Source organism: Benincasa hispida, chromosome 3 (genome assembly GCF_027475165.1).
Source record: "Benincasa hispida cultivar pf3 chromosome 3, pf3_genome.v1.1, whole genome shotgun sequence".
NCBI classification, from domain to species: domain Eukaryota; kingdom Viridiplantae; phylum Streptophyta; class Magnoliopsida; order Cucurbitales; family Cucurbitaceae; genus Benincasa; species Benincasa hispida.
Genome location: NC_143480.1, coordinates 57,352,137 through 57,379,886, shown reverse-complemented (window position 1 = coordinate 57,379,886; position 27,750 = coordinate 57,352,137). Strand labels below are relative to the sequence as shown.

General features: G+C 36.1%; 2 protein-coding genes across 3 annotated transcripts in view; one reads left to right on the top strand and one right to left on the bottom strand.

Annotated features, from left to right (window-relative positions):
* The window catches only part of CSTF77 (Tetratricopeptide repeat (TPR)-like superfamily protein), a 45,216-nt gene that overhangs the window by 3,332 nt on the left and 14,134 nt on the right, over positions 1–27,750 (bottom strand). For both annotated transcript variants that reach the window (XM_039025229.2, XM_090312089.1), the window contains exons 6-22: positions 22,854–22,954; positions 18,910–18,971; positions 18,665–18,802; positions 14,881–15,009; positions 13,995–14,041; positions 13,111–13,174; positions 9,590–9,710; positions 9,211–9,269; positions 9,066–9,134; positions 8,476–8,616; positions 7,925–7,989; positions 7,113–7,209; positions 5,114–5,173; positions 1,932–2,084; positions 1,456–1,522; positions 1,273–1,374; positions 351–506 (exon numbers count right to left, since the gene is read on the bottom strand). In XM_039025229.2, coding sequence (XP_038881157.1) covers positions 351–506; positions 1,273–1,374; positions 1,456–1,522; positions 1,932–2,084; positions 5,114–5,173; positions 7,113–7,209; positions 7,925–7,989; positions 8,476–8,616; positions 9,066–9,134; positions 9,211–9,269; positions 9,590–9,710; positions 13,111–13,174; positions 13,995–14,041; positions 14,881–15,009; positions 18,665–18,802; positions 18,910–18,971; positions 22,854–22,954 — 1,631 coding nt within the window. The remainder of the gene's footprint in view (positions 1–350; positions 507–1,272; positions 1,375–1,455; positions 1,523–1,931; positions 2,085–5,113; positions 5,174–7,112; positions 7,210–7,924; positions 7,990–8,475; positions 8,617–9,065; positions 9,135–9,210; positions 9,270–9,589; positions 9,711–13,110; positions 13,175–13,994; positions 14,042–14,880; positions 15,010–18,664; positions 18,803–18,909; positions 18,972–22,853; positions 22,955–27,750) is intronic.
* Positions 27,192–27,716, top strand: LOC150037404 (uncharacterized). Its single transcript, XM_090312090.1, has one exon. The coding sequence runs from the start codon at positions 27,290–27,292 to the stop codon at positions 27,599–27,601; it is 312 nt and encodes a 103-aa protein (XP_090168216.1). The 5' UTR covers positions 27,192–27,289; the 3' UTR covers positions 27,602–27,716.

The following is a 27,750-nucleotide window of genomic DNA, read 5'->3' as shown; positions in this document are numbered from 1 at the left end:
GTACTCAATTCAAATAGATTCTTGATAGAATGTTCAAATGGTGAACTATTGATGAGATAAAATGTAAATTGAGACAACAATAAGAGAGAAAGAAATTGAATAATCTTGAAGCATATTATTGTTAGTAACAACATAACTTCCACGAATCTCCAAAATGATATGAGATTGTCCATTTTGAACACAAGCCCCCATAGTTTTGCTTATGGCATTATCCAAAATGCTTCACAGAAATGGAGATAATTGTTCTCACTTTTATACTATGGATCCTCCCCTTCCCTAGCTAACATGAAACTTTATTTGCAATCATAACCATTACCGCCTTCAAAATAAGACATAATAAGAAAGGTTACCATCAACAGCAGGTAAGTTTGCAAGGAATGCTATTAATGCAGCTGGTGTTGCTTTTAATATTTCATCAAATACATTAGTCGGTCCTCCACTCGCAACAGAAACTGGATTTGAAGGATTAGCAGGAAGTCCTGAAGCTGTTGCAGTTGGAAGAATTCCTGTCACCACCAAATCGTGAGCAATTTTAGCAAAATCAAGTCAAATAATCAATTGGTATTAGTCTGAACACGGAGTTGTCTATTTTTAGCAGGATTTTTGGAGTTACTCTTAAGATCCTTGAACAAAAAGTTTATTTTTTCTAGTCAGTTTGTTCTATTACTTCAGTAAATGTTATTCCATTGCATATGTAACATGTTTTAATTAGCCAAACATTTCCTTTACTCCAACTTTAAAAATATCTGGTCAGGCATATGACTGAATTTTCCTAATTTTATCTAATGGCATCACCAAATTTAAGAATATCTGAATCTGACTTCTACTTACCCAACTCCAAGTATTTAATCTGGATCATTTTCACTCTTTCTTCCCTTATATTTCCTCATAAGGAAAAACAAAATCCATTTCATCAAAACTAGTATGTGAGCAGGGAACCAGTAGTCCCAGCAGTTGCCACAAGAAAGTCAAAAAAGGAAGTTCTACAGAATTCATTAGTGATGATAAAGTGACAATGATATTTAAATATTCTTTCTGAGAGCTGTAGGTGCAATGTAACTGGTTTCGAAAGCTTCATTGCAATTCAAAATATTGCGAGGACTGCTAAACATTATATTAGAAAATTGAACGGCTAATAATTACATTAATTAATCACCAGATTCTGAAAATATGATACCACCAATTAAGACTTTCGTAAAAGATAGATAACTTAGAACTTGATTATCCATATTACTTAAATTGCAGGATAAAAGTCAAGAGTTTCATTAATACCTAATTTTTGGCTGGGGTCATAAATCACCATCTGAGAGGTATCAGGATAAACAACATTTGTAGATGGAATTGAATGGCTCATAAAACCAGCAGAACTGGTATCTGAATCAAAAAGAACAGAGCTTACCCAGCAGAAACAAAGATTACCAAAATATTTTAACAAGAAAAGAATAATATAATTACCTAAAAAGCCAGTTCCACTAGGCAGACCAGATTTTTCTGAGTTCTTATTTATGTTCTTAGCGAGCCACTGAAAGAGTGGAAATAGCACCAGTCAAATAAAAGAGTTTACAAGGAATATGTTAAAATTTCAAACATGTACCGCCCCCTTGTTTTACATTCCAAAAGTATTTTCCAGGGTAAGTTAATCAACAGGGTCTGCCTTCCCCTCCATTTCCATATAATTATGGTTTAGGAATAAAAATTTGAAGTCATGTGAGTTATGGCATTGAACAATAAATTTCTTTAACACAAAATAGAAATACAATGAAAAGTCCGAACTTCCACGTCAGAGTGCATACTAGGACTTGACAATTTACATCATTTCAAGTTTATACAAAAATGTAATTGCAAAATGCACCACTGAAGACGAAACAAAAATTATTAAAGACATACATAGAAAATCATGTACAAAATACAAAGAACAGAATCGCAATTACCTCTTGTCTGGTCAAATTATCCAGATCACTAGATGTGCAAGGCCAGAGATCCATAAAACTATACCGGGACACAACATCTTGCAATGAACTTTCCAATGTTGATGCTCCATCTTCACCCATTTGAGAAAGAGCTTCTTTTCTTCTTTTTTCAACCTGTAAAAGGCTACAAATATATGAAAAGGTGGGAGAACATTCTGCACTATCCATGTGGGTGATGATGAAAACAACTACTCAAATTTTCTCTTCCAAGGCCTGGCACTGTCTAAATGTGATAACAAATGAAATTGCATACGTGTTTCACCTTCCAAGGTTGTAACTGGTAAGACCATTGTATCCCTTAAAGAAATACTTCCCTTACATTAATACTTATAATGTTACTGTCTGTTCTTTGTTTCTTGTGAAGTAAAACCTATTGTTTTCTTTTTTATAGGAGACAGGGAAATGTATTAATAAAGATGGTACAGAAAAAGGGAGATGAGATATTCCCACCATGTGAAAGGGGTTACCATAAGTTAACAATTTGTGTAAATTTGAACTAAGAACTAACTCTTAATTACAAAAAGCTTTAGTGAGAGTACACCAAATAGAAACAAAAAATTTAACACAAACCCTGAAAGAACTCCCAGTTGGACTCCTCCCCTTAGCACAGATTGTTTTTTCAAACCATAATCGCCAAAGGAGAGTCATCACTCACATCATTATAAAACCTATTGGTATTTTCTTTCCTTTTTTTTCTGTTAAAGTGTTGATAATAAAAATAATAAATTTATTATTATATTATATTATATTATATTTACAGTAATCCATTAACTTAAGATTTTAGGTTCATTAGTGATCTATCATGATATTTGTTAGTGTTAATATGATATTAAAATTTTCCTAACCCATCAACTTAAGCTTTTGGATTGATTGGTGATTTGATATGATATCAGAGTAGGAGATCCTAAGATTGAACCCCTGTAAAGTCATTTCCTCCTCCATTTATATTGAATTTAACTTGTTGGTCCTTTAACAAAGTTTCAAGCCACAAGGGAGGGGAATGTTAGACTGTTGATATAATATAAAATTTGTCATAACCCATCTGGCATCAGCTTAATCCTTTAGGTTGACTAGTGATTTAATAATACCAATGTGAGAGGTCATGAGTTAAAACTTCAAACTCCTATAATGTCATTTCCATCCCAAATAAGATTGCTTTCTTCTTGTTGAATTCTACAAATTTTCAAGTCCAAAATTGAGGGAGAGTGTTAAAGTATTGATAAAAGATCAACTTATGCCTTTGTATCCCATGATCATTTAATATCTTCTTTAAAGATAATTTCTAAAGAAATGGATGTTTTTGTCATGTAATCCAAGTGCCAGTTTCACTTGTAAATATTTCTTTCCATTTCTACTGTTTAGATATGCGGTTCAATCCTTGTAATGAGATACTTAAAGCGTCCCTTCTAAAATGTAGACGTTTGTTCAAAAGTTAACAATAAATAGGTTAAATTTTGTGATACGTTGCAAAAGAGAGAGATATTTTGTTTTTGTTCCTCTTCTTGATGTGTTCTAGATAATGTGATAGGTTGTTTGTAAAGGACAAAGATCATTTACTCTCGTTCCCCTTCTTTGCATGATTTTTGTGGTATGGATAATTGATCAATCGATGATCTCTTCACTCATTTCTCTAAACTGAACTATCAAGAAGAAAAAAATAACAAAAGAGGGGTTTCATCAAGGGAGAGTGCGTTCACATACCCATCCTTCAAAAAGGTATCTGAGAATTTCCAAGAGAGGGTTGCACCCTTTCGACAGGAGCCAGACATCCTTACGATAAATTACTGTAATGTTTACATACATGAAAAAGGAACCTTTGAGGGACTGAAACATGAGATTCCATTAAAAAATAGATATGCATATCAGCATACAAACCAGCTAACTGAGTATGTGTAAGGCCTGAATTCCCAAAATCAAATGTATCTAACAACTCGATAATGACCTGATGTCATTTGATGTTTCTTGTATGCAGCCAAAAAAGAACAGTGCATGTGGATACATTGACATGTATAATTAGACAGATTCTGGAACAAGGTGACAGTGAAGCAATGGATGGTGGGTAATGACTAAGAACTGGAAGATTGATACAACGGGCAACTTCACTCCTAAATCTTCCTTTATGAAGTCAACCAATGGGGCAATGAGATTGAATTACCCAATGGTGAATCTAATCTGGCAATTTAAGATTCCCAAAACAGAAAAACAAAAAAAAAACAAGAAGTGTGTCTTCTTATGGTTGCTAGACAAAAGAAGCTTGTGTACCCACAAGAAGCTACGAAGGGAGTTCCAAAATTGGATGATCTCTCCATCTATATTCTGCTTATGCCTTCAAGAAGAGAAGTCCAACAAGCACTTGTTTCTACACTGTCCTTCCGCGGCTGAAGGGCGGCACACTATTTTTAAAGTGTTTGGGGGTGGAAATTGGAATTCTGTTTTACCTAAGAAAATTGGTGATTGGCTAATGGAGAAGCCCAATGGTAGGTTCTTTGGCGGCAAGGAAAAAGTCTTTTGGACCTTTGGAAGGAAAGGAATAGAAAGGTTTTCTAAGATAAGTTTTCTTCTTTTGAGTCGTTTAATTTTTGGTGCAACACAATGTGATGTAGTAAGATTATGGTAAATTAGGGTATCTTGGTCTAATCCTTAATTGAGTAGGACTAGGATTAGTTTTCTTGGTTTATTAGGGTTAGGATTAGTGACATAGTAAGATTAGGGTAAATTAGGGTATCTTGGTCTAATTCTTAATTGATTAGGATTAGGATTAGGATTAGTTTTCATGGTTTATTAGGACTAGAATTAGTTTCTTTGATTAATTAAGATTAGGATTAATTTACTTTCCAATTCTATAAATAGTTCTTTTATTGATAACTTTTGATTCATAATAAAGACTTTGATTTTAGTATTGGAGATATCTCTCCTTTTATCTCTAAGGCTACATCACAATGCCTCTTGGTGGTGTACAAACTAAATTCTTTGGCAATTACAGCCTTTGGACGATGATTATTAACAAGTGGAAGCTTCTCTTTTGTTAGTTGTGTGGGAGTGGTAGTATCTACTTCATGCCCTTAAGCGGTTCTTTGATTATTTTGAGGGCATTTCCGTTTCTTATTAATAAGGAAAAAAAAAATTAAAAATATAAGTAGTACCTTCAGCATGCTAGCCAGGTCTCCATAAGTTTGCTCAAAATGGATGAACCGTTTCCAAACCTAGAGAAGACAAAGACGTCTAGAATACCTCAGAAACCAAACCCACAAAAAAAGTATATTAAAAAAAATCATTGATGCAAATGCACAACAAAGTATTAAACACGAAATACTGAGAAAATAAGAGAGAAGAACATGACATGCTTTGGACAAAATGTCCAAATTTACCCATGAAATAGAAGCCCAAAAAGGAGGCAAGAAATTGAACACTTTTTTATATTAGAGACAATTTCTTTCATGAATGAAATAAAGGGAGTTAATAGACTCTCAAACACCAAAAGATGAATTACATGAAAGATCTCCAATTGAAAATTAAAGAAAGACTATAAGGTGTTTATATTTACAGCAACAAAGAGCATTCAAGACAACCAAATCCGTAAAATAATCATAAGAGGAAGAAGAGTCTCAAAAAATACGACCATTCCGCCCACACCAAAGAGTCTAGAAAAGAACTCTATTAAACGCAAGCTACAAAGTCCTCTCAAGACCATGGAACAAATGCCCACGAAGATAGAAGCAAAATTCTCATGAGCTTCCAACATTTTTTATACTCATTCTTAAAGAATGAACCAGGAATCTCATGAGAACCTAAAATTTTCATATGCATCCTTCGAGATGACTAAAGAAGATTGTTGGTAGTTGGACCCTACTAAAAATCCTTTATCAAAGAATGAACCAGGAATGTGTAAGGCCCCTAATTATAAATACATATAAACGTAAGGGTAAGAAGGTATAAGGAAGAGAGAGGAGGGATTAATTGGTAAAAATTCTGTTTGTTAGAAGTGGGGACCAGTTGGTTATGGGGGAATGAGGGATTTAAGAAGGGCTTTACGTAGAGGGTAGGGGGGAATGTTTTGGGGAAAATTGGGCAAGCTTAGCTTGTAGGAGTGGAATTCCAGCCCTCTTGAATGTGCTTGAGATTAGGGTTCTTTTTCTTATTTCCTTGTTGAATTGTTGAGTACTTTTCTTTTCAGACTGTAATTTCCCTTGAACTTCATAAATAAAATTGTCCAGAGCATTACTCTATTCTTGGGAACTTTGATAGGCTTTTGGTGCAGGTGAAGGAATCCTAACTGATCCGAGACGTGGGAATGCACGACCTAAAAATTAAAATTAGTACTAAAAAACAACTTTATGCCTGTTAAAACATATTATCAGATAGAAACTGAACTGCTTTCAGTGGTAATCCACAAGGCCAGTAAAGGCATGTAAATGTGTACATGAAAAATTAGGAGTACACATGTTATACTAATGAAGCGGGTTGGTATTAGGTCAAATATGTGGCCAAACAAGAGAAATCCATTCCTAAAATTGAAAGCAGACTCTATAAGAACAATATTTTATTTTCAAATATATTCAAAAAGCTTCTTATTACAACCCTAAAGCGGCTATTTACAAGAAAATAAGATAAAAAAAATTAAATCAATCTAAAATACTAATAAACCAATAGTTGATCTAAAACTAACAACTAAACTTTACAAAGAATCTAACAATTCTCCTCATCATTCAACCCCACTTAAAAAGAATGAACTCGTCCTGAACACTAATTAACCACTTGTTAATCTAAAACTAACAACTAAACTAATAATAACTAAAGCTTTATTTATTCGAACTCGAGAACGAGTTTTTTCTTTTTTAGTCGGGTGTATGTGTCAAAAAGTTAATGCACTAATGTGAGTTTGCTATAAAATTGGTCAATGAGACATGGAGGTTAAGTAGAGAAAAGATCTAAAATTTTGAAGTATTATAAAAACATTAACTTCTTTTCTTATTCAATCCAATTAGAATCGCACTAGAAAAGAAACAAGGAAACTTAAATCCATTGTTCATTTGTATATAAAATTGCTAAACAGAAGAATAAGCACTAATGCACCATGCACTTTGTTGAGGCTAAAAGCTCGTCCTTTTGTTGAATAAAATTAATACACAGAATTTCAGCTACCTCAGCAGACTCCTCTAGAGGTAAGGTACTTAAAGCACGTTCAAATAAAGCCCGAATATTTCTGTCATCATTCAAGCGAGCAAGGAAATCTGCATATCTGTAAAAAAAAAAGTTGGCAATAACTTTTTATAAGCCATAAGAGAGGAGATGATTAAAAGTTATTCCCTTGAACAGGCTATGGGCCAAAAAACTTTTCTGCTGAACAGTAAACAAAATAGAGGATATTTATGAAGTTCTGGTTGTTGGCAGCCATTCATGACCCACCAAGTTAAGCTATCTCACATCATCAATATCTCCCCAATTCTAGTAATGTTTTTTAAAATCGCAATAGCCCTACAGGTAGGACTAAAGAAGGAAAGAAAAAAAAGTGAGGCTTTTTTCAGGCCTACAATGCAAAATGCAAACAAATTTTTTATATATGAAACAATATAAAATATTTATGAAAAAAAAAAGATATAAAAAAGAAAATCTAAGACACTGGAGCTTTTCCAAGATATTCATTAGAAACAGGAGGGGTTTCGAAGCTACTGGAACATTGTTGAAAAGTTTTTTAGAATACTTCCCTATCCCCATCAAAAATAATTTTGTTCCTAACCTTCGAACTCCTAAAGAGCAGATATTATACCCCCAAAGAGTGAAAACCTTAGCTTAATTGTAGGGGGTAAAGGGTAATCTGAAAATTGTATTCGGACTCTCAAGAGTTGCAGGTAAAAGATTGTTAACTTATTGAAACTTTATAATAATTGTCACCACAATGTGTGGATTCAGATGAAAGCTCACAGTACCAGAATATCAGACATCGTCAAACTCACTCAAGAATATACGTGGATTCATTCATAAACCGCTTCATTCCATCTTCAAAAACATTATGTGCAATCTGCAGCATCGTTAAAGATAAGTAGATAAGCTGATACTGCTGATTTTCAAGTAAAATTCAGAAAATAATAATTATCATTGTACAGTAGTTACAAGGCTCTCGCTTGAGTAGAAGAAAGAACTAGAACATATAAGGAAAAATCTTATGATCACAATTTAAATACATCTAATAAATTAGATATGGTAAATACGTGAACTAACTAAATCAACATCTACGCATATTCTTTGTTAGCTACATGCAACATGCCTTTAATTAATCATGATCATAGGAGCCAGATAATTTAATTTATCCAAAGCATCGAAGGGCAGAGCATTAAGAGAGCGTACAATCCATATCTTAACCTCATATGCGAATAGAAGCAATTACATTGATTTTAACACCAATGACAACGTTAAAAGTATAAGGATAACAATAAGTTCCTTCTCTTAAGGATCAAGAGTATCTGGTCAGATCTAGACAGCATTACCAAAGTGGAAAGAGAGAGACCTTGGGATCCTTGTCGAGACAAAAGGCCATCATGGCATAAGCAACATAAACATGATACGTGCAATTTGGGGATTTGCGAGCATCCAAGAAGTGCTTGCGAGCAGCCTCAACTCCTTCGTTTCTTCTAAGAAAACGGATAAACTGCACCACAAGCCACCAGTGTGATATCCTTCCCGAAAAATTCTCGATAGCAAGGCATACAATACAGATATTTTACAAAGTAAACCATACAACAAAGAATTTCTAGGAGATGAAAATGAAATAATTCAATTTCTTCCCCGTTTCTGCCAATAACAAGACATCAGGATCTTTCTACACCCTTGTTTAATCACAAGATCCCACCCCAGCCTAAAACCTGACATGATCTATAACATTAATAGTATATCCATACAAACATATCTGAGCTAAGATTCTTTCCCTTGAACACTAAAGATTCATCACTTCCACAAAAACAGGGAAGTTAATATGATTTTCATTTTCCCATAAAACCTTGGTTCTAAAGTCTTCGACAGTTTACTAGTCCTGATTAAGTGTGAGCCAACTATCTTTACGGAGCCAAGCATGTATGTGGAAGAAATAATGATACTCACTTGAATATGAGCTAGTGCAGTCGCATTAACACCATCGCTCAAAAGGCTTTCATATATTTTCTTTGCAGACTGCAATAAAGAATCAGAGTTATACAAATGGACAGCCTAGGCATACAAAATGTTGAGGGAAATCGAGACTCCATGCCTGAAGTGATCCACGAGATTCTTCTAGCTCGGCGTAAGCATATTTTAGCATATCTGAGTCTGTGTATAAAGTAAAAGAAAGGGTGATTGTAGAATGAGAGAGAGGGAAAAAGGGGGGGAGGAGAAACTGACACTAGGAGTATAAATTACAGGAACCAAAATGTTTGAGCTACTTGAGACAAATCTGCTAAGCAAATACTAAACATGTACCCAAGGAGATTATTAGTTTGATCAACACCGTATATTAATGAAAAAAACAAGAAAGCAAGAAACTAAAATACATGCTTGAAAATCACTATCACATTCACGACATAAGAGAATCAAGTTTCAGGATATCAATGGAGAAAATACCAACAGAAAAGAAAAAGAATTTAACTTACTAGGAAGAGCCTTTAAAGCTCGCTGAAATACTTTAATTGCAGCATCTGTTGATCCATTATTTGCATGCCACATAGCATAGTCGTACCATACATCAGGATAATGGTACAGGTACATAAGACACTAAAAGATCCAAGTGGAAAAAGGAAATCAATAAAATAATAATAGTAAAATTATAAAGAAATGGATGTCAAGATGAAACCATTTCGAAACAGGAGATAACTTGAAATAAAAAACAGCCCATGCTAGAAGCAAAGAAAATGCTTATACTAAAACTTGGTTGGATTTCTCTCTCTTCTTCTCTTTCTTCTTTTTTTTTCCTTCTTTCTTTTTCATGTGCTATAAGGTGGGACTCACTCCTGATGCTAGGTCTCCACATTTTCTGTGTTTGGCACATGCACATGCACATCAAATCAATGGCTTCCCATCATTAAGGTATGTACAAAAAGAGGAAGAAAGGCCTAGTGTCACAATCATGCTTTTCCAGGGTGTGTTGCCCATGGCCGCATGCCCATGGCCGCATATCCATCTCCACCCCTTGCTTTTCCAGGGCTTTCATCCTATGCATTTCCTTTTGCTAGATAGTTTACTTTTTATGTACTTTGCTTAGTGTGTGACCGCTCGCCCATTTCCATATGCAAGGGTAGCAGATGTATTTTTGTTCAGAATGCACCATATGGGGGTAAGACTAATCATCATATCCTCATACCCATGAGTTGTATGCTATATAGCCGTGTTGTTGCTTATTGCTTTCTAGCTGTATGACTAATCTTCATTACTTAATCATGCTTTCAAACGTTTGCGAAAACCTTTTTCTCTAAACCCGTTTTCTAAAATCCTTTTCTCAAGAACGAGGTGTGGAGGTTGTGAGAAACCCCCATTGTGCCATCGGCTATTTGGATTTGGATTGGCTGACTTGTTCGAGGGCAAAAACAAATGTCGCACAATCGCCTTGAGACCCTTACGAGGGTGCGATTGATGTATGTATATGCTTGGGTCAACCATAGATCGACCAAAAGTACCATGGTCGACTCAGGAGCCATCCATAATTTATGTCCGAAATAGAAGCCAGACGGTTGAATCTCCGTTGGGAAGGAGGCGCTGGTAAAAAATGAAAGTAATGAACTTTGCGGCCTTGCCTATTACAGGTATGGTAAAGAGAACAGTCGTAATATTGGGGGATTGGAGTGGCCATGCCGATTTTGTGATTGTCAAAATGGATGACTTTGACATGGTGTTGGGGATGGAATTCGTGCTTGAACACAAGGTAATACCAATACCCTTCGCGAAGTGTCTAGTGATCACAAGGTCTACGTCCACCATTGTGCATGCCGAGATCAAACAACCGAATGGGATAAAGATGATCTCAGCCCTCCAATTGGAGGACGTTACCCATAAGTCAGTTGAAACCACGGAAGAGAAGGCCCCTCAAGACATTCTGTGTGTCTTGGGAAAATGTCGCGTTATCGAGTCGGACAGTTTACACAAATCCCTGCCTCCAAAGAGGAGGAGAAGGAAGCACAGACACCGAGAGTTCCTACCAAGGAACAAAGTTCGGGTAAGATTGTGCCTAAGACAGTCTCGATGTCGAGCCCAAAGAGAACGTCGCCTCGTGAGCAGCTATAGAGAACCGATGGAAGTCATCGAAACTGGAAAGCCTCTTATCGGGTGCAATTAACCATCATGGATGGAGATTCAACATGTCATCCACGTAAGTAGATTGAAAACCTATCACTCCGACCATGCTGATGAGCGATATAAGGTGGTGACCCTTCTGCCTGCCATGCCAAGGAAACAATAGAGGAAGAAGTCAATGAGAGACTTGATGGAAGAAGTGACTGAATTGGAAGATCGGGACCAAGTTTGGAAGAGTTCCTGGAGAGGTGGAAAAGCTTCCACGACAGGGAAGATCCTTGGGAGCGCGCAGAAGACCTCAAGGCAATTGCTCAACAATTTGCTGAGTTCGAGCAGAGTCAGTTGACAGGGACGTCAACCAATTGAGTGCGGGAGAATATCACGATCATGCTTGTCCACGGCATGTTGCCCATGGCCGCATGTCCGCCTCCACCCCTTTTTACCATGCTTTTATCATTATGTATTTCCTTTTGCTAAGTAGTTTACTTTCTATGTACTTTTCTTAGTGTGTGACCGCTCGTCCATTTCCATATGCAAGGGTGGTGGATGTGTTTTTGTTCAAAATGCACTATATGGGGATAAGACTAATCATCATATCCTCATACCCGTGAGTTGTTGGCTATAAAGTCGTGTTGTTGCTTATTGCTTTCTAGTTGTACGACTAATTTGCATTACTTAATCATGCTTTTAAACGTTTGTGAAAACCTTTTTCTCTAAACCCATTTTCTAAAAACCTTTTCTCAAAAACGGGGGTGGAGGTTGTGAGAAACACCCATTGTGCCATCGGCTATTCGAATTTGGATTGGCTGACTTGTACAACGGCAGAACAAGTGTTGTACAATCGCCTCGAGATCCTTACGAGGGTGCGATTGTGACACCTAGCGTGTAGTGGAGGGAAGGCCTTGACTCGACAATCAAACTTTCATAAATATGTGTTTTGGTCCTTGTCATTAAGTTTTTGTGTTCAGTAGAATTTTTAAGTTGTCTATCATTGAATTTATACCAAACTCCATATATTTGACTTAGAGCACAAATATGTATGCAAACTTCCTTTTAAATGTAATATGCCAAAGATCGCAACAGAATTTTAAATTTAAAAACAAATTATTTAGACTCTATTAGATAACCATTTGGCTTTTAGTTTTGGGTTTTTGTAAATTATGCTTGTTTTTTCACAATCTCTTTATAATAATTTTCCTCTCATTTGAATTTATTGTCAAATTCCAAAAACAAAAACTACTTTTAAAAACTAACATTTTTATTTTTTAAAATTTGGTGTGAATTTTGAAAACATCCTAGAATGTAGATAACAAAAACAAAGAAAGTATAGATTGAAGTAATGGTTATATGCTTAATTTCCAAAAATCAAATGACCAAATTGGACTTAACTTTTAATTGTTTAATGAAGCAAGTAAACCATAAAATTCATACCGGTAAATAAATCTAACTACATGAGAAGCCTAAATCAGTTTCTCTCAACAAAAACATGAAATCTCAGGACAGGCCAAAAGTATTCTAGCGCTGAAGTCTCTTTTTCAATTGAACCATAATTTTAAATTTAAATTAGCCATCTTATTATTATTAACAATTGGAGGGCTCTTCTTGTTTAGTTTTGCGGGAGGGGGCTTTTGGCTCTTTTGATGAACATATTACCTTTGTTTCTTATAAAAAAATAAATAAATAAATTTAAAATAGACAATAAAAATAAATAACGAGACTATTAGCTAAATTCAATTATTTGGAAAAGCAAAAACTTTTGAACATAAATCTACTTCTACATCTGAAAAGAAAATCTTATCATTAATTGATGAATGATGAATGTCCTTAATAACCCATAACACAAATGTAATCGCCATGAGCATATCAATGATTTTGAATCTTTAGCTACCTGTTCGTATGTGAATATAATCCGTTTGTTGGATGATGCACTGTCTATCCTCTGAGGATTTCCTCTGGATCAAATATGTCAAGAAATTAAAATTGGCCTCAATATCAGAACGCAACCCCAATGCAATAGATCAACAACATTGACAGACGATACATTTTATACACAAAATATTAATAATAATTTGTCTATTCAAATTATCATTGACAGGCAGAAGGGGCCCAGAAGGCACTCAATTACTCAAATTGGTTTCTTGCAGAAAGGCCATAAAATAATAACAATAATTTTTTTAAAAAAAATTAAAAATTCCACGTGTTCAGGTAAAATGGTAAATGCTTGCAAACGACTTTCTTCTTATTGTTCAGTTTCACTATAACGTAAGAAAACGCCATAATAAACCAAATAAAATACCAAATATTAACTTTGCTCTGTATGTGATGTGTCCAAGAGACTCTCAAAGTTTATGTTTCCATAGTAACAAATGTGGAAGCATATTAAATCATATTGAAGTACTGGATATAGTTAAATTTCTCGTAACCCATCTACTTAAATTTTTGGGTTGGTTAGTGATTTAACATGGTACCAGAGCAAGATACCCTAAATTTGTAAACTAATATTCAATTTCTACTTCTTGAGCCTTCTATAAATTTTCAAGACCCAAAAGTGAAGGTAGGTATTGCTGTATTAATATAACTAAATTTACACTTTTGGATTGATGGGTGATTTAACTATAGGAGGTCCAGCAAGGCATTCCATCGTCATTGAAAACATAAACTTGAGGAATGGGAACATAGTATGTATGTCCCAAATGCCACAAAAAAAAAAAGTGACACCAAATATTTTCAACACAAACCGAAGTAAGAAACACCTATAGCAGAAATTCTTACTTCTCAAACGCTATTAACCTCCTCCATGACATCCATTGCAGCTCTTCCTGTGAGATCAAATTTTAAACCCTTGGATAATTTCAGTGCCGATCCATGGTAGGATGCTTCAGTAATACAGCCTTACCAGAGCATGTCACCAATTTCCAACGAAGAAAGCAAATTAAGCAATAATTTTAACTTCATATTACCCACCAAACGATCACAAAAAACATAATGTATTTACCACATATTAGTAATCCTCTGCAGGGGGATATCTAATATCTAACAATCAAACATGATAAGTTCCATGCATTTACACCTATTTGGAACTACTAGATTTTGAAGGATTTCAAATCATCATTTTTTGTGTTTGGAATGAATTAAAAAAAGCATAGAATTTAAAAAACAAAATGATTTGAAATCATGTTTTGATCAAAAAAATTTCCAACTAAAATAGGTCGAATTCAGCAAAATTTCAAATTAAAATCCTCCTGATTCAAAATTTGCCCCTCGTCAAAAAGAGGAGCAAAAGAAAAACAAGATTCCACAAAAAAATTGGAAAATATGCAGAGATTTAGAAGAGGCTTCATTTAATTCGCTATAACGCAGAGCTTTTCAGGACAATGATGGCACCGATGATGACCTCTTTGAAAGCAGAGTTAGCCAATGAAATAATGCAACCTTTTCAGCACAACAGTGGCACCGATGATGACGTTCAATTTCGCACTGTTGTACAATTACAAGAAAAAAAAAAAAAAAAGAGAGCGAGGAAAAGATAGGAAAACCCTCGTTAAGAAAAAAAAGATAGCTGCAGCATCCTTGAATGAACAATCACACGTATTCACAAGCTTGAAGAATAGAAACATATGGCACCAATCACATATCATAAAAAGAAGGGGAAAATTACCTTTGGGGAGCCAGTCGGTGGTACAGCAAGCATGTTGCAATCAATCTCATCGACGTATTTCTTCCTCTCTCTGTAGACAGCTCGAGCACTATTAAATTTTGGTTGATATTCAGACACTAGTCCCTTGGCCTGCTCCAGAAAATAAAATCAATCATTTTTACTAGTCTTTACAGAAAAAAATATACATTCATGGATACATACATGTGCATGTGTGTATATAACATGCGCTTAAAGACGCAAATATAGTTAGTTTTTCATTCATCTGGAACATAAGTCCAGCATATAAATGCAACAGCTAAGAAAGCTACTAATCTGTGGAAGAGTGGAGAGCTTTGAGTAAGAAAGGGGCTCTTTTAAAGCTCGACCTTGAAAAGGCTTATGATAAGGTGGACTCGGATTTTCTCGATGCGGTCCTCAAGCATAAAGGTTTCGGAAAAAGTTGGATGAAGTGGATCTGGGGTTGTCTCTCCTCTACGAATTTCTCTATTATCATTAATGGGAGACCAAGGGAGAAGATTGTGGCTCAGAGGGGCCTTAGACAAGGGGACCCCTTTCTCCTTTTTTGTTCACAATTGTTGGGGATGCTCTCGGTAGTCTTATTTTGTACTGTAGTGAAAGAAGAATGGTCAGAGATTTTCCTTTGGTAGGCCTTTGGTTGAGGTTACTAATGCGGATGATACGTTGATCTTTTGCTCTTGGAGTGTGGGGAATTTGAAGGCTCGGTGGTTGGTTGTCAACCTGTTCCTACTGGGCTCAGGTCTTTCCCTAAATGTTTCCAAAACTTCCCTTATTGGGATTAATTTGAGCCCTAATGAGCTTGTTACCAGTGTGGATTTTTTGGGTTGCAAAGTAGATTGCTTCCCTTTTATTTATTTGGGCTTCCTCTAGGAGGAAGGAATGCTTCTAAGGTGGCGTGGAATGCTCTTGAAGAGAAGTTCAAAAAGAAAATTGATAAATGGCGCGGTTTGGTCCTTTCTAAAGGAGGGAGGTTAACTCTTGCACAATTAGTTCTCACAGTTTACCGTGTTATTTCTTTTCTTTGCTGAAGGCCCCTAAGTGTTATATCAACAAGATGGAGAAAATTATTAGAGATTTTATGTGGGACGGTGGGAGTTTTAAACCGACTTATCATCTTGTCAAGTGGCAATGGTCTTCCCACCCTACGATCTACGGTGGGCTTGGTATTGGGTCCCTAAGTCAAAAGAACGGTGCTTTGTTGATGAAATGGTTGTGGAAGTTCTGCCATGAGGAGACAGCCCTTTGGAGGAAGGTTATTAGAACTATTTATGGCATGGATGACCATGGTTGGAGTTCCTTGAGACCGAGAGACAAAGGGAAGTTCAGATTTTGGAACAGCATTATGAAACAAAAAGATTAGTTTTTTCGGTTTGTGGACTTTGTGGTGGGAAATGGTAGAAAAATCAGGTTTTGGGAAGACAAATGGTGTACTCCCCAACCTCTTGCTTCCCTTTATCGCGATATCTATGCTATTTCTACTAAAACATATGTTGTCATTACGGATTGTTGAAATAGTTTGAACCAGGCGTGGGATTTGGGGTTAGGAAAAGGAATTTTTGACAGAGAGATGGGTAGCTCCATTGCTCTTGCCCAGTTGCTAACCGATTGGGTGGTGAGAGATACTAGGGACAGTTCGCGTTGGAATCTGGAAGCCTCGGGCAGCTTGTCTACCAAGTCCACCTTCCTCAAAATGACTATGGGTGTCTCAAAAACTAAATTGCCTTTGGTCAACCTTATTTATAAATTAAAAATTCCTAAAAAAGTGAAGATCTTCCTTTGGTCCCTTGCCTATAGAAGTCTAAATATTCATGATAAGCTTCAGAGGAAGTTCCCTAATTAGTCCCTCTCCCCTTCCATCAACCTTCTTTGTCTTAAAAAGATGGAGTCTGTGGACCATCTGTTTCTACACTGTGATTTTGCGTCTAGAGGTAGGAATTGTCTTCTTGCTACGTTCTGTTGGAATGGCCCTTAATCTCAAATTAATCAATTTTAATTAATTAAGTAATATTTTGATAATAACAAACCTACTTTTATTTATTGATAATTTGAGTGTTTTGAAGTGTCCATTACGTAGAGCTCGGAACAACGATTCCAACGCAATTTGAATCACCTAAATAGGACCTCAAACGAAGAAAATATGGCCGAAACAATCTTAAAGAAAAAATCCCGAGCTGATGACGTGACGTAACGTCAAATTCATCAAATTTGACTCAATTAGAGGATAACAAGTGGAGCATTTGAAGAGTGACACATGGTGAGTTTTGGTTGGATTTAAAAAGAAAATAGATTTTGGACTTTGGTTTGGTTTTAATTTTTTTAAAAAAATAATTTATATAGATAGATAGATTGATATATATATATATATATATATATATATATATATATATATATATATATATATTCATGGTGTCTAACAATCAATTGGTAAAAAAAAATCTATTTTACTTTTTCTTGCAATAGTGACCGTTGGAAGTTGTTTTTAAAATTGAAAAAAAATATATTTTATATTATTTTATTTACTTTTAATCTCAACCTTTGATTTGAATTTTACAAAGATCCAAGGGTCCAAATTTAATGTGGTTTTCACCATCTTCCTTCTCTTTTTAAACACTTCATTTTCTCTAAATTTCAACAACAATTTTTATTATTTTCAATCCTCCATAACTCATTAAGCCACCATTGTTACTCTCTCTCCAAGCTTCAATTTTCTTCTTTTCATCTTCTTCTTGAAAGAGATATTTTATGTTGTGAGGATTGATTTATTGACTGCTAAATTTGTAAATCCACTTTTGTAGAGAGTTTGTCAAGTGTGCTCTTTATTTTTACAAACATTTTGCAAGGGTTGTTCTTGATCCCAGAAAAAGAGTCGTAACGGTTTGATCCTCAACCCTGGAAAGGATCGAGTTTATTCTTGTGCCTAGAAAAAGAACGTTGTAGCAGTTCAACTCTAAGCCATAGAAAGAGTCAAAGACTTCTAGTGAAGTACCTAAGAGGAGCTTGGGAAGTGGATGTAGACCAGTTGTGCCGAACCACTATAAAATTCCCGATGTCAATTTCTCTATCCCTCTCCTATTTAATTTTGCAATATATTTCATTGCATAGAATTAATTGCTGTAGTTTGTTCTTGAATTTTTTAATACCAATTTATTGATCTTTTTGAATTCATATTTGCATAAAATTCTTGTTTAAATTACTAATTAACAAAAGTTTGGTAATTTGTTTAATTTGGCCCACATTAGTAAAAAAGTTTTTCACTAGTCTAAATAAACCCTATACACCCCCTTTTAGGGTTTCCATATTGATCCTACACGTTCGGGGTGCTTAGTTGCCACCCTAAGCAAATTGATGATTGGTTTATGGATGGCCTGAATGGTGCAAACTTTTGTGGCTAAAGTTAGAATTCTTTGGCAATGTGCAACCTGCGCGCTTTTGTGGTATTTGTAGAACGAGCGGAATAGTAGGTTGTTTGATGATAAGTTTACCTCTTTTGATTCTTTTTGGGCCCAGGTTCAGAACACGGCCTCTTGATGGTGTACAAATTACACTAAATTATTTTGTAACTATAGTCTCCTTATGATTTTAAACAATTGGAGGGCACTTCTTGTTTGATTTTGTTTGGGGGGTTCCTCAACCCTCGCACTTAGGTTGTTCCTTTCTTTCTTGGTTTAATGCATTTCTCTGTTTCTTATCAAAAAGAAAAAAAAAATGCAACAGCTAAGATCAATAAAAGAAATCATGACCACAGCCAAAGATGAAGTTGACTTGCCAGTTGACGGCTGACAGAATTCTCAAAATTTTCATAGTCCCGCCACAGTTGCTCAATGTGATGGGTAGGAGTGATAATAGCTTTCTGGTAGACCTTCCGCACTGCAGTCATACGTTGTGACTCCTGCGAGCTTAGAGCCTATACGGTGGCACAAACTGAACAACAATTATCTATAATATTAACAAACCACCAAACTCATTAATAAATGGTGATAAGAAATATGTGATATAAGGAGTTCAACAAACCGGAAGTGACTTTAAGAAGGCAATGTATTCCATCCACACAGGGCCAGATGATATGTCAACACCTAGTAGAAAATGCAATATTACCGTTAGATACTGACACATAAGTAATGGTTTAAATTAATGTCAAAGATATGACATCTTAAATATCAGATTAGGATTTTCTTCAAAATATATATATATATATATATATATATCAAATTAGGATTTTATCTTTTCTGCTTAATTTGTAATGTTTGACACCTAAAGTTCAAAAGTTTTACCTTTTTCTGTTAGTTTTTCTTCCTTGAATATTAAAAATCTTCATGCCTTTAGACTTAAGATTCTGGGTTACCACTTAGTTTCATTTCCTCCTCAATTAATATTAGTTTCCACTTGTTAGACATCTTACAAATCTTCAAGTCCACAAGGAGGAAAGTGTTTTTTTGCAGCTTTGAAACAATTCTGCCAATGGGTTGCTTTATTATGGAATATTCTTTGATTTCTCTCGAACCACACTTCCAATAATAGTGCTTTGATTGCATTAATCCATAGCACCCTTGGGCCCGCTTTCAGCTTAGGTCCAATTAGAATCTGCAATGTATTCTCACGGGAGGACCTGCCAAATACCCATCTGATGCCAAATATATTAAATAGATTCTGCCAGCATTTAATAGCGTAAGAGCATTCGGAGAACAGATGCTGCTGGATTTCATTATTTGTCATACAAAGGGCAGGTTGAAGGATACAAACAGTGTGTGTGAAGTTTTCTTTGAAGTGTCTCGGACAATTTAAGGATCCAAAAATCATAATCCAAATTGTGATATTGACCCGGCGCAGACTCTTGGTCTTCCAAATTGTCTTTTCTAGGTCTTTTTCCAGTGGGGATAAGATTTGGAGATGATTAACCAATGATTTGACCAAAAAAGAACTCCCTGATTCTAGCGACCAGAATCGAGTATCAGGGCTGTCTATCACCTTTTTCCTTGAGATCCGCCCAATAAGATTCTGAAATTCATCTAGTTCATCGTCTTTCAAGAGTCTTCTAAGGACCACTGACGAGCAATCTTAAATATTTTTGGAAAGAGTACATTTAGAGACAGTTTATCTGCCCAAGAATCCAACCAAAATCGGATTCTGTTGCCATTTCCGAGTTTGTGAAGTGCTAAGGCTTCAACTTTAACCCATGCTCTTGAAATGCTAATCCAAGGACTTCTAAGGCTTAAATTAACTTTTCCTGCTGTGTGCCAATTAAAAAAGTCATTTCCATGGATGCTTCCAATAACTTGGTGCCAAAAGGAATCTTCCTCATTAAAGTATCTCCAACCCCATTTGGCAAGTAATGCCATAGTTTTCTTTTTTATCCCACCAAGGCCCAAGCCACTATCCTTTTGATTTCAAGAGACTACCTCCCATTTTATCAAATGATTAATTTGACCCCCTTTGTGCCCCTCCCAAAAGAAATTTCTCATCAATCGTTCTATTGAATTAGCTACCTTTTCCGGCATGAGGAATAAGGACATGTAGTAAGTGGGTAAATTAGAAAGGATAGACTTACAGAGTGTTGCTCTTCCCCCTCTTGATAGATTGTACCTTTTACATTTGTCCAGCTTGATTTTGCCAAAAGGAGGCTTTCTTTGGATAGCCCCCCAAGGGTAATCAAGGTATGTCAAAGGCAAGTTGCCTTCTTTGCAATTCAGTCTTCCAGCTGCTGTGATAACTGTTTGATCATCTAAATTAACTCCAACTAGTGCTGATTTTTTCCAATTTACTTTTTTCCCCGAGCACCATTCAAAAAATTCTATGATTTTCCTCAGACTATCAAGCATTTATACATCATATTTGCAAAAAATCAAGGTATCATCCGCGAATTGTAAAATAGACACATGAGCTTTTTCCTTCCCAACAAGAAAACCTTCATAGAAGCCTTTTTCATGAGGCCTTCCTATTAACGAGCTCAATACTTCACTTATCAAAAGGAAAAGTAAGGGTGATATAGGATCCCCTTGACAAACACCCCTTGAAGCTATAATTCGGCCTCTTGGTCTTCCACTAATGAATATAGAGCATCTTGGATTTGTGACACAGCCCATCATCCATGTTATCCATTTTGCATCAAAAAATGTTCCAATTAGGACCTTTTCAAGAAAAGTCCAATCCACCCGATCAAATGCTTTTTCCATGTCAAATTTGAGAATCCACCCACTTTTCCTTTTAGCTCTATAATCTTCGACTGCTTCGTTGGCTATGAGAATCGGATCTAAGATTTGCCTTCCTTCAATACTTTGGGTGGGTGCTATAATATCATGCATAATTTTCTATAGTCGCTCGACTAAGACTTTTGCCACAATTTTATATGTTAAGGTGGTGAGACTAATGGGTCTAAAGTCTTTGGCCAAAACCGCATCTTTTGTTTGGAATTAAGCATATAAAATTCTCCTTGACACAAGCATTCAGCTTCCCATTTTCATAGAACTCCTCAAAGAGCTGCTTGAAATCCCCTCAGAAGTATCTCCAAAATTTTATGAAAAATTCAACTGTATATCCGTCAGGCCCCCGAGCTTTGTTCTTCCCAAGATTCTTCAAGGCATATCTTATTTCTTCTTCTGAAAATTGAGCTGTTAGGCTGATATTATGGGCTGTTGTTACCTTGGTCCAATCAAACAGTAAAGGTATTGAGCCTGCACTTAAAGATTTCAAGTAAATGATGAGTAAAAATTCAAAATCATCTCTTCAATCTCCCGGAAGGATTTGGTTGGAGTGCCTTGATCATTTATTAGCTCTGAAATCAGATTCCTCCTCTTTTTTGCCGCTAGAAACCGATGGAAAAAAATTGGTGTTCTCATCTCCTAGCTTTAACCAGTTGAGTTTACTTTTTTGTAACAGATTCCTTTCCTCTGTTTTGAGAATTTCCAGTAAATCCACTTTCAAGGACAGCCTTAAGTTCAGGTCACTATCAGTGTTTTCATTGTCTTCATCCATTATTTCCATTCTTTCTAATTCCTCAAGAATGTACTCTTCTCTTCTTTTCTTTTCTGTTTTATCGTTAACTTGTCATTCTTTCAACACTATTTTTAACATTCTCAGCTTTGCAGATATTACAAAACCAGCACAGCCTTGAGAATGGACTGTACTCAATGTTCTTTCAATTAACCGGTAACAGTCTTTGTTGTGCAGCCAACTATTGTAAAATCGGAATGGAGAAGGCCCCCATTCAAATGCTCCAGCTTCCAATAAGAGAGGGAAATGGTCAGAGAATAACTGGACCTGTCTTGACAGTCTTGTTTTCAAAGATTTCATCCCATTCCTTCGAAACAAAGAATCGATCTATAATTGAGCGTAAAGCCGCATTACTCTCTCACCCATGTGAATCTTCCGTTGGATAAAAGAATTTCCATCAAGCTATTAGCCTCTTTGTGGTTTCATGCTGGCTACAATGGAAGTATCGATCTAAGATTTGTACTTCTTTGATAGAAACAACTTTCATTTATAAATAAATGAAAGAATACACGGATATACAAAAAACCAAGCCCACAAAAAAAGACATCCCTCTACACGAACAAACTCCAACTATGCAAAATAATGCCTATATGATAGTTACAAAGTTTTGGTATAAGATTAAATTTACCATGACCCATCCCCTTAAAGTTTTTGGGTTCAATAATGATTTGAAATGATACTAGAGTTAAGAGCACAGCAGTATTGTTACTAGGATGAGTGAGTGGGAGAAGAAAAGGCAAAGCTATAGTTTGCAGGTTTAGACTTGAGTGATCTCAAGAGAGGAAAGACTAAGTAGCTCAAATTACTTTGGAGTGGTTGTGCTGCTTTACTTTATATATTTCAATTCTATTCTACTTCAATCTAGGTTCTATGAGAGACCTAAGATATGGTCTATAATCAAAAACATGATGTGAAACAAGCAAAGTTCAAAAAAGAAAGTAGAGGGAAAATAACTTGTAGAAGCTCACCAAGATAGCTAAGCATAAAATCAAAAGCTTTTCTGGTTTCCTCCTGGCCTTCCATTCCTTTCCTTTCATTCACCTTCTTAATGAATCGGATGTAGCAACGCCTGAATAACAAAAGTAGCAGAAGTGAATTCTTCAATTTAACGGCCAGAAAGGAAGCTTAGAGAAATAAAAGATCTTTCCACTAAAAAGACCATGTGAAAAGAGCACCAAAGTATTCTAGCTACCATGCTTCACTCAGTAAAAATGATAATAATCTGAATTGTGCATAGATTTTGTTTAACTGGTCAAATGGATTACTGTGGACAAAGAAGGCAACTAAAACTCATTGTTGATTCACTTATGATTACTTAGCCTCAAAATCAGGCTGGAAAGATTGGTATTGAGAAAGGTATCTTTTAGTTATGAATGAGAAAAGATTGAAAGACTGGAGGGTTCAGAATTGTCCAGAAGTACCTTCGGTTCGTTCTATCAAGTTACTGATTGTGCTTATAATTTTAAATAACCTCCAAAATTTGAACATGATCAGTGGTCTCTCTGAACAATTGCCTCTTTTAAAACACTTTTAAAAGGGTACAAAATAGATTACAACGATTAAGAAGACCAATTGAAAATGCAAACACTTCGGTGCTAAACTGAAGAATTTACTAAATGCAAAAATGCAAACACTAGATTCATATAGAAACAGTAGCCTATCCTTTTTTGAAACAGAAATAAAGGTTTTCATTGATATAATGAAAATAAAGTACAAAGTACAATATAAGAATGATCAGGAGGTGCACCCGGTATCTCAACTACGTTGACACCCCATAGCACCCTCATCATATCCAAGGATATCTCACATCGAAATACAGAATCATAATATCCAAGTTCAATAAAGCCCTAACACCCTTACTAAGCCAATAACATCAATCTATGGTTACCCGATACATCCAAACAAAATTTTCTTTTGCAAGGAGAAACCACGGAGGTGCTTCGGATGAGGCAGTTGATGTTTTCATGGTCAAGAATTCAATCCTCTCGTGTAGCCCTTGTGGGTCTTACACCGCTGCCAGATTTTGCACTCACTAAAGATTCCCTTTCCCCCTGCTTTAGCTTTCCCCTCTCCCTCTCTGCCCTGCTCATATCTTTTCTGCAATTTTCTTCAATTCTGCTTCTGCCCCAAATCAACCACGCAAAAACCTTTTTTTTAATACCTCCGGCAATTTGAAGTTTTCAGTTCAATCAATCCATGGCGTTCAGCTTGGTTCAAGCTTTCCGAGCAAAGCCCCAAAAGTATGACCATGTTCCTGGTCTGTATTTGGTAATTAAGCATCCTGCAGGGATTCATATGCAGACCATGTGGGATAAGAGTGGAGTTTACAGTGGTTTTACAGAGGAGTTTCTTTCCAAGTTTTGGTATTTGGCAAAAGAGAATTTTAAAGAGCTATTTGATGATTTTCATGAGAATGGAAGACTGAATGCACATGTCCAAGAAAATTTCATATGCTTAATTCAAAAGAAAGAGGATGCGGTTTTTGTTAAGGATCTCAGACCAATCGGCCTTACTACCCTAACCTATAAGGTAGTTGCTAAGGTTCCTGCGGAAAGATTGAAGAAAGATAAGCACACTATAATTGGCCCATACCAGAATGCTTTTATTGAGGGCAGACAAATACTAGAACCAGTGTTAACTGCAAATGAGGTGGTGGAAGAATACCAAGCAAAAAGGAAAATGGGGTGGATTCTTAAGCTCGATATGGAGAAAGTTGTTGACCATGTTGATTGGGGTTTCTTTAGAAAAAGTAATGTCTTCTAAAAGTTTTGCTCCGCATTGGATTTCTTGGATTATGGGATGCATAAAAAATCCCAAATTCTCTATATTTATTAATGGAAGGCCACGAGGATGTATGCTTGCATCTAGGGGAATTAGGCAAGGTGATCCATTATCACCATTCCTTTTCCTCCTAGTTGTTGGGTGCTCTTCTAAATAAAGCTCTATGGAAATGGGTTGTATGAAGGTTTTGAGGTAGGAAAGGAGAAGATTCATATTCCACTTCTCCAATTTGCAGATGACACTCTTCTTTTTTGCAAATATGATACTTGTATGTTATTCAAACTGAAAGAAGCCTTTGAGTTATTTGAATGGTGATCAAGACAAAAGGTGAACTGGGAAAAATCAGCCTGAGGTGGAATTAATATAGATGAAAATGAGTTGCTGCAAATGGCTGGATCTTTAAATTGCAAGGCAGAATTTTGCCTTTTCTTTATCTGGGTCTGCCTTTAGGTAGGTGCCCAAAGCAAGCTTCTTTTTGGCAGTGATAAAGTTTATAAAAAATTAGATAAATGGAGGAGATTTAATTTGTCTGGAGGAGGGAGAGCTACCCTGTGTAATTCTGTCATTTCCAATCTTCCAACTTATAATATGTCCTTATTTGCAATGCCCGAAAAAGCAATTCTTTCATTAGAACGAATTATGCAAAAAGGGTAGTAAAAAAAACCATTTGGTGAAATGGGACATTGTTACACGTTCCTTAATTGATGGAGGTCTCGGTTTGGATGGTCTCAAAATTAAAAATAAGGCTTTACTAGTTAAATGGGGTTGGCGATACATGGAGGAAGAAAACCCCTTATGGAGACAGGTGGTTAGAAGTATTCATGGAAAAGACTCCTTCCATTGGCATACAAATGGGAAGACTGGAAATAGTTTGAGAAGCCCTTGGATTAGCATTTCGAGAATTTGGTTGAAAGTGGAAGTTTTGGCTCCTTTCAAACTTGGCAATGGTGCTAGGATTGCTTTCTGGACTGACCATTGGGTAGATGCACTTCCTCTAAATATTCGGTATCCAAGACTTATCAAGATTGCTTTGTTACCAAAGGGATCCATAGCAGCTCATTGGGATCACATGCTGGCTTCTTGGTCAATTGTCTTTCGTTGGTTGCTTAAAGACAATGAGATAATAGATTTTCAGGATTTGCTAACTCTAATTTCTGGTAAGAGAGTTTTGGAAAATTTTGATACGAGAACATGGTCCTTAGAAGCATCCGGTAATTTTTCAGTAAAGTCCCTTACTACTCATCTCTCCCCTTCATCCCCTTTGGACAAATGTCTTTATAAGGCTTTATGGAAGGGTAAAAGTCCGAGGAGAGTAAATATTCAAGTGTGGAGAATGATTTTTGCCCTCCTAAATTGCTCCTCAGTCATGCAAAGAAAGTTCCCTTCGGTTTGCTTGTTACCTTCTCTTTGCCCTTTGTGTAAAAAGGATGGTGAAGATTTGCAGCACTTATTCTTTAATTGTTCATATTCAGCAAAATGTTGGTAGAAATTTTTCTCCGTCTTTAACATTGTTTGGGTGTTCGGAGACAACTTTAGTAATAATGTTCAGCAAAATTTAATGGGCCCTTTACTAAAGAAGCGCCCTAGGTTAATTTGGGTTAATATGGTTAAGGCCTTACTTGCAGAATTGTGGTTTGAAAGAAACCAAAGAGTTTTCCTTCACAAAGAAGTAGTTTGGATGGATCGGGTTGAATTAGCAAGGAGAAATGCTTCATCCTGGTGCACTTTATGCAAGACTTTCAAAGATTTCTCCATACAGGAATTATGTTTAAACTGGTAGACTTTCATCTTCCCAAAATTTTAGTCTTTTTGTCTCAATTTTGTTTTGTATTATTTGTTGCAGTTGTCAGTTTTCATTTGCATTATTGCATATCAGTTAGCAACTATTTTCGCTTGTTTTGTATTTTATTTTGTTTTGTCTTGGGCCCTTGATTGACCATTGCTTTTATTGTTATGTTAGTTTTGTATAGATATGATGAGGGGCGCTAAGGGGGTGTGAGCCTAGTTGAGATGCACGGGTGCACGTCTCCTATTCCTTAGGTTCTTTTTTGCTCTTTGTATAACCCTCTTGTCCTTTGAGCATTAATCTCTTTTCACTTTATTAATAAAGAGACTTGTTTCCTTTTAAAAAAAATAAATAAACAAATAAGCACCCTGTAGTAGAATCTAGGGTTTTGAGATTTCTTACTTGAGTCGTGCTCTTGGCTTTGTTCATCGTTTCCTTACCTTATTTCGAATCCATTCTCAGAGGATCCTCGATCGCATCAAACAATGCTTGAACAATCTGATGATTCTACTCTCGTCGATGTGGAGAAGACCAAATTAGGCCAAAATGAGATCAAATCCCCCTCTCGGTGACGACTCTTAGCATACGAATCCGATGCTAGAAGAGCAACAGCCCTAAATGAACTCGCAGATGTCCTCCTCGAACCACCGCGAGTAACGTTGCAAAAATCGAGGCGATACTTGCAACGAACACGATAACTTCCAAATTTGATGGCCAATTCTCTCAAAAGCTACTCCTGCCAAGGTTTTCATCGAAGTTGGACTTCCAAAGAAGGAAGGCGAATGCGGTACAAGCTGGTTCGACCATAACTACCCTACCAGAAACAAGAAATTCGAAATGTACAAGATCGAGACAGTGAGTACCGATCAAGAGCCATCCTCAAAGGAACCACAAGTCGGCATATTGGATTGGCTGTCAACTAACGTAAATGCCGAAGATTACGTCGTAATGAAAGCAGAAGCCGAGGCTGTGGAGGATATGATGAAATCAAAGGCTATTCGGTTGGTCGACAAACTTTTCTTGGAACGCAAGCCACAGAAAAATGGTCGGAAGGTCTCAGCGGGCGGCCGGCGAGCTTACTGGCAGTGTTTGGCTTTGTATGGCCAGCTCCGAGACGAAGATGTGGCAGTTCATCAATGGTGGGGTTAAAAAAATAATAATAAATACATCCAAACAAAGTTAACAGTACTAAATACAATAACAAGGGCTAGCTATTCTGTTGGAAAAAAGAATGCCAATTTAGACTTATGTCTTGCACGGAATAGTCTTCAAAAAATTTAGAAAGGGAACACCATGAA